General features: G+C 40.1%; 1 protein-coding gene across 1 annotated transcript; it reads right to left on the bottom strand.

Moving 5' to 3' along the window:
* Positions 1-1,096: 1,096 nt before the first annotated feature.
* Positions 1,097-2,516, bottom strand: LOC123152694 (uncharacterized). The gene is made up of 3 exons (XM_044572186.1): positions 2,243-2,516; positions 1,852-2,153; positions 1,097-1,476 (listed from the first exon to the last, which is right to left on the bottom strand). The coding sequence occupies exons 1-2, from the start codon at positions 2,477-2,479 to the stop codon at positions 1,875-1,877; spliced, it is 516 nt and encodes a 171-aa protein (XP_044428121.1). The 5' UTR covers positions 2,480-2,516; the 3' UTR covers positions 1,097-1,476; positions 1,852-1,874.
* Between the last annotated feature and the right edge of the window lie 4,849 nt (positions 2,517-7,365).

Below are 7,365 nucleotides of genomic sequence, written 5' to 3'. Positions count from 1 at the left end.
TCACAGCGATTAGTCAAAATGCTGAACAAACATGCTACATTTCAAAGTTTTTGGGGGCTTTTCCCCTTCAACCAACACCGCCTTCTTGCACTCCCCTCCTATGCCCACATGGAGAAGATCGACCACGTGTGTTACCGCAGGGAAGTAATTTATACCATACACGAACAATCAAACGTTCTAGGTTGCTTTGAGATTCAGATTGCATGCCCTCAGCTAAATGAGTTCAACTTAATTTATTTTCGGTCTGTACTCCATTTAGTTTGTTTTAAGAACATGGCATTCTCTTGAATGGGAATCGATCGGCAGTGAGGGAGCGAAGCTGAGCGAAGCGCAGCCCAGTGCACGTTGTAGCGCCAATTTGCCGCTAAGGGTGCTTAATATGAGTGCACCATCACTTCAAAAAAGTTGTATCTCGCCTTCTGTGAGAAAGGACTTGTCGCCTACAGTGTTTGTCCTCCTAAGCCGGTGCAACAACGTTCTCCGTGTTTGGTTTTCTGAAGCTTCTACATACATTGGCCGTTTTGGGAAGGTTCCGACAAGTTTTTTCTTTTCTATTTTTTCTATGTTTTATTGGTTTCCTTTAGTTTTTATCTTTTATCTTCTTACTTTAATTTTAAATTGTTTATATTATTATTTTTCTTATTTTTCAAAATCATCAAAAAAATATTCATCAGGTTACAGTGTATAAATATTTTATTACATGTCATGAATTATTTTTGAAAATCTGGACTAATTTGTTTGTACATTCATTAACACGTTTTAAGAACGTGTGAATTTTTATTGAAGTGCTATGAACATTTTTTTAAAATGAAACAAATAATTTTTATATGTTAAAAACATGTTTAAAAAATTGCACGAACAAATGTTTACATTTCATGAACATTTTGTAGATGGCTTTAGCATATTTTTTAACGGGTGAACATTTCTTTAAATGTCGTGAACAATTTCTTAAGTGGTACATATATTTTTCCAAATTACCGGATCAGTTACTTACATTTTCATGAACATATTTTTAAATGTGTGACCATTTTTTAGATGTCACGATCAGGCAAATTAGCCTAGAAAAATGCAGCAAGTAACAATCATGGATAAAGCAGGAGGCCAGTGAAATGCTATGGTATTTTACATACTCCTACTACAGAGTAGAATTGAAGCTCTTCATCAGAGCTTACGTCCAGCCATATTTATAGGGAACACATCCATGCTGTGTTAGATCGATAGGTGCGGTTGAGAGTGACCAGCCAAACTACCATATTGCTCCAGACACTGCATCAGCGCTGAACTAGCATTAACTGAAGCAAGTTTCATACTACTAGATATACTGAATAGATTAGTACTGCACATCACACAACATGCTAGAAGGACGTCTCTTTATTCAGAACAGCAACAAAGCTAGAAGGAAGCAGAGGCGCTCCTGCAGTACACTACGTAGTACTCTCCATCATCTTGCTACTGCTGGCTCGAGATCCACTGCACCTGGCCAGTGAAATGACGAAATTGTATCAAGATCAATGGTGTTTCAAGTTGAGACAAGAAACAACCGAAGTGCAAACATTAGAAGATCAAGCAGAAAAATTACCCCGCAAAAAAAAGATCAAGCAGAAAATTTATTAATTACTGTTTTATCGATCTCTACTTGACTTGATGACTGAGGACAAAGAATTATATTTTCAGTTGATAGCGAACAGGCAGAACCAACTGATAATATCTACTACTGCTTGACTTGAACATTACTTGCGTCGTCTTGTACCAATTTGTTGGTACAAAACACGATGTTGAGACTTCAGATACAATACTATTTTTAGGAAGCCTGATGTTGATGTTCAGGTTAGCTTAATTAATGCAGTTTACCTGAGTAAGTGGGCGATCCTCCGTTACTCTGCAGCCACCATGTTGCTGGGCTTGGGAGTGGGGTTCATCTTCATCTTCCACAGCGACAGTGCAGCACGAACATAGACGAAGGCTTCACACAGGAAAATGACCAAGAGAGCCATGTGGCCGTAAAGATTGGACAAGTCTGGATATCCATACATGTAAAAAGCGAAAGAGAGGGCTCCGAGTATCGCCACAATCAAAAGCAACAGAAGAGGCAAGGAAAGGTCAGAAGGTCGCTCCTCAACATCCTTGACGCTGAGACTGTCAGCGTCCGGGGCCTATCATCATCATCATCATCATCATGAGAACCGGAACCATGGAACAGAGAGGCATGGAGAAAAGTGAGTGACGAACTGACGATACGTACCCTGCTGCTGCAGCTGGCGGCGCGGAGGAAGAAGAGCACGACCGCAAGCGGCAAGAGAAGCAGGACGAGTATGGCTAGGTTGTCCCATATCACCGACACGACGTGGGCCGGGGCGCAGCCCCAACCGCCGGCACAGGCCTGGTCAGCGATGAAGGCGAGGATGACGGCCGCGCAGAACGCGTAGACCGTTACCTTGGCAGCCAGCTCGGACAGCTCTTCTTCATGAGTCATCGCCATTTGGGTGTGGAGTGAACTGATCTGGTCGGTGAGTCGGTGTGCCTTCTAGCTGGTGTTATGGCCTGGGCCCTTGGGAGCTTTTATAGTGAGCTCCAAGCTGTGGCGATGGTTTGTTGCACGTAATCAAAATTTAAAGCAGGAATTTCTCATGATCTTTCTAAGAATCCAATTATTTCATGTTTCCTCCTTATGCATCTTACAGTCACTACTGATCTCATATTCTTATGTAGGAACCTAACAAGTTTCTCGTCATGTTTTAATGAAAAGTAGCTTTGATTTTGCTGACACGATGATGGACAAATCATTCAGTGCTATATATAGCCTATAGGTGGTTGTTGTGAGTACTAGCATTGTGGAGAGAAAGGACGCATTGTTGTACAATCACTTGTTTGTGCCATTTTAGGAAACCCTACCAGTAGAGATTTTGGGAAGGTTTAGGTTTTTCAGCGATAGTGTGGTGCTGGTGCACTATAGAAAACGCAGAGTCGTAAAAGGTGGTCATTGAGAATAGAGTCTGAATTATATGGACATCATAATTGATGAAGGAAAGAAATTTTCATTACAAGTACCGGTAATGTTTCATAGTGACCATGAACGATTTAATTACTTTTAAAACACAAAAGTTTCTCCTAACTTTCCAGGAATAGCACTGTTCGAGTGAGTACTTGTGAATCTTCAAAACTAATCCTATCCATGGGAATCTATGTTATTATGATATTTCAAATCAACGGGGCGAACTGTGTTGTAGCAGTGTAGCATAGCTTCTGTTCTCGCGTTGTTTTTCTCATATTCTCCAAACAGGACAAACTGCGTGGATTGGCCTAGAGGTTCTTGCCTTCATATATCTTTCTAGTGCGTGACGCGGATGATTGACTTATGAGCAAAAGGGATAGGATTAGTTAGTGATGTGTGATTAGTTGCCATGCCACTATGTGATTAGCTTGATTTTCAGTTCTAGGCAATAAGGTGTAAAAATGGAACTGCACGGTACAATTAGTGATGGAAACAAAAGAAAGTTGTAGTGGGTGTATAGCTTTGTAAATAAGCTCTGAACCTCTGGAGACACCCAAACGTGGCCATGACGAGTGTATTTATCTTTAATAGAACAAGATGTTAACATGTTCACCAGATTTTAAAATGATACACCAATACCTACTTACCCCTTGTTAAAAACATGCCAGGAATGCCAATTTGTGATTAAGACGCAACCATACAAGACACCCAAAAACTTGTGCGGTGCAATGCTAATTGCATGTTGCTAGTAGTGGTATTACCTTTTGTAATAGTAGTAGCCTGATTTGTAGAAGGTAGGGGCGTGCCCTGCCGTCAATCCCATTTGAAGAAGTTGACTAAAGTGACACGAGGAAACTAAAGATTAGAACTAGAATTAGAACGGTGATATGATGTCGTGATGGCGTCGCTGCATTTTGGTAAGAGGTATTATTTCACGCACTATATATGACCATATTCTCTCCGAAAACCATTCTATCCGTCATCGACTACCATGGGTATCATTTATTACCCAATCCCATTTGAAGAAGAACATGTATAACAATCAATCCCATTAGAAGAAGATGATGACAAAAGTGACATGAGCGACCTAAAGATTAGAACTAGAATTAATGGTCGCTAGTGCAAATATGTGGAATTAAACCAGCGGCGGCTTTCCTTTCTTTGAAAAGTAGCTTTAGATTTTTGCTGGCGTGCTGATGGACAAATCATTAGGTGCTATAGCCTATAGATTTTTGTTGTCGAGTAGTATTGTGGAGTGATAAGGACAAGGACACACTGTTTTCTAATCACCTTTTATGCCATTTTAGGACACCCTCCTAGTAGGGAATTTGGGAAAGTTTTGGTTTTCCAGCGATAGCATGGTCCACTATAAGGAAAAAGTAGTCATAAAAGGTGGCCATTGAGAATATACCATTAATTATATGGACATCTTACTTAACGAAGGGGATAAATTGTCATTACAGGTACCGGTAATTTTAGATTTTTTTAATTAGCTTTAGATTTTGCTGACACGATGATGGACAAATCATTCGGTGCTATATATAGCCTATAGGTGGTTGTTATCGAGTACTGGCACTGTGGAGTGAAAAAGACAAGGACGACTTGTTTGTGCCATTTGAGGACACCCTCCTTGTACAGACTTTTGGAAGGTTTGGGTTTTTCACTGATAGTGTGGTGCACTACAGAAAAAAGCAGAGTCATAAAAGATGGCCATTGGGAATAGAGTCTAAATTATATGGACATCTTAATTAAAGAAGGAAAGATATTTTCATTACAAGTACTGGTAATGTTTCATATTGACCACGAACGATTTAATTACATTTTAAAACATAAAAGTTTCTCCTAACTATTCCAGGAATAGCACTGTTCGAGTGTGTACTTTGTGAATCTTCAAAACTAATCCTATCCATGGGAATCTATGTTATTATGATATTTCAAATCAATGGGACAAAGTATGTTGTAGCAGTGTAGCATAGCTTCTGTTCTTGCTTAGTTTTTCTCATATTTTCCGAATAGGACAAAGTGTGTGGATTGGCCTAGAGGTTGTTGCCTTCGTTTATATATCTTTCTAGTGCATGACGATGATGATTGACTTATGACCAAAAGGGACAGGGTTAGTTAGTGATGTGTGGTTCACTTGTCATGCTACTATTACGTGATTAGCTTGTGTTTCAGTTCTAGGCAATAAGGTGCAAAAATGGAAGTGCACGGTACAATTAGTGATGGAAACGTAAGAAAGTTGCAGTGAGTGTATAGCTCTGTAAATAAGCATTGAACCTGTGGAGACACCCAAACGTGGCCATGAAAAGTATATTTATCTTTAATGGAACAAGATGTTAACATGTTGACCAGATTTAGAAATGCTACACCAAGACATAGTTTCCCCTTGTTAACAACATTCAAGGAGTACAAATTCGTGATTAAGAGGCAACCATACAAGACACCTAGAAACGTCTGTGGTGCAGTGCTAATTAATTGCTAGTAGTAGTATTAACTTTTGCAACCACTACTAGGGAAAACCTTATACACAGAACATTAGCAGTAGCGCGGGATAAAAACGCACGCTGGTGCTAATTAGCAGCAACGCGGTATTTTAAACCGCGCTACAGATACAGTTATAGAAGTAGCGCGCCCGAGTACAAAAGCGCTACTACTAAAATTCCCACGGCTTAGCCGATAGGCTACACATAGTAATAGTGATCTACGTGGAACCGCGCTACCGCTACTTGTTTTGTAGCAGCACGTTTACGAACAAAGGCGCTACTGCTAATGAAAATAAAATTAAATGGAAAGCAAATAAAAATGCGAAGGAATAGCAGTAGCGTTTGTTAAGAAACGTGCTATAGCTACCGTAGCAGCAGCACACTTCCTGGAACGCGCTACTGCTACTTTTAACTTAACCGCGCGGTTCGTTCTTCCCCCATGGCCACTTCCCCCAAATCCCTCCTCCGCTGTCGCCGCCCTGCATCGTCGTCGGCTGCCGCGCGCGACCCGTCGCTCTCCGCACTCCTTCGACGCCGCCCCCGCCCCCGACCGCGACCTCGACGCCGCCCCCGACCCCGACCTCGACAACCCCCCCCCCCTACATCGCCGCCCTCCGACGTGCACCCGCCGCCCCGACCCCGTCCCCAACCTCGACGCCGCGTGCCCCTCTCCCTAACTCCGCCGGCGCCAGAGGTGAGCACGCCCTCCTCCTCCTCCTCCCCTACCTCTGCATAGCTAGGGTTCTTAGGGTTAAATTTCAGAGTTCATCTAATTAGTTAGGGTTCATCAAATTAGATGCTAATTATGGCAGTAGTTGTTAAGTAGAATTAGTTTTAGAGTTCATCGAATTAGTTAGGATTAAATTTTAGAGTTCATCAAATTAGTTAGGGTTAAATTTTAGTAAGTGTTTAATAGAATTAGTAAGAAAATTAATATAACTAGTTGAACTAGTTTATTTTTAGTAAAAACTAGTTTATTTTTATTCATAGTAAGTGCTTAATTGAACTAATTGAGTTAATACAACTATTTTATTTTTAATAAGTAAATTAATAAACTAGTTGAACTACTTTAGTTGTAGTTGAACTAGTTTAGTAAGTAAATTAATAAACTAGTTGAACTAGTTGAATTAATAGAATTAATATATTTTTAGTAAGATAATTAATATAACTAGTTGAACTATTTTATTTTTAGAAAGAACTAGTTTTTTTTCTATTTATAGTAAGTTTATATTTAGTAAGAACTAGTTGAATTAATAAAACTAGTTGAACATGTCATATTTGCTCAAATAGGATATGTGGTTGCCCAAGTGGCCGTTCATGTTCAATTTTCACCTCCGAGTGGCCTATATTTTGCCGGAGTGTTGATTAATTTTCATTCCGGCAAATTTCAGGCGCTCGATATGTCCTTTTTTAGCAAAGGTCATGCCGGATTTTTCCGTGAATTCTGGCATGACTTGTGCTAGAATATATAGGAAATATCGAGTGGCCTGGATTTTCTCGAAAAATAATGATCTAATTTAGGTTTTTTAGTACATATATTTAATTGTACAAGTTTAATCTTTGAATTATGAACGTAGGAAATGTCCTACTCGGACGACGACAGTCTCTCGGGGAAGTGCAGCTGGTGCCATGATGATCGAGGTATGTGCGACATGTTCGTTGAGCTGGACGAAGATTGGCGCTTCAGCATTAAGCTCGAGGAGACCTTCGATGTTGAAACGATACGCAACAATGACAAGTGTTTTTTTCGTAATTAAGCATGACTTCAACTATTTCAATGTCCAATTTTCATCTTTTACAATTCGACTAGCTTATCCCATGCCATGCAAGACGCTATGTCTTGGAGAGGATGGGTTTTGAAGACCATGAAAATTTTCAAACAAAGAAAAT

This window comes from Triticum aestivum, chromosome 7A, assembly GCF_018294505.1.
Source record: "Triticum aestivum cultivar Chinese Spring chromosome 7A, IWGSC CS RefSeq v2.1, whole genome shotgun sequence".
In the NCBI taxonomy this organism is placed as follows: domain Eukaryota; kingdom Viridiplantae; phylum Streptophyta; class Magnoliopsida; order Poales; family Poaceae; genus Triticum; species Triticum aestivum.
This window is presented reverse-complemented; position numbering and strand designations above follow the sequence as displayed.

Coding starts and splice junctions, on each gene's coding strand:
- LOC123152694 (XM_044572186.1), bottom strand. CDS start 2,479: ATGGCGATGACTCATGAAGAAGAGCTGTCCGAGCTGGCTGCCAAGGTA. Junction 2,154..2,242: donor CCGCCAGCTGCAGCAGCAGG/GTACGTATCGTC, acceptor TGATGATGATAG/GCCCCGGACGCTGACAGTCT.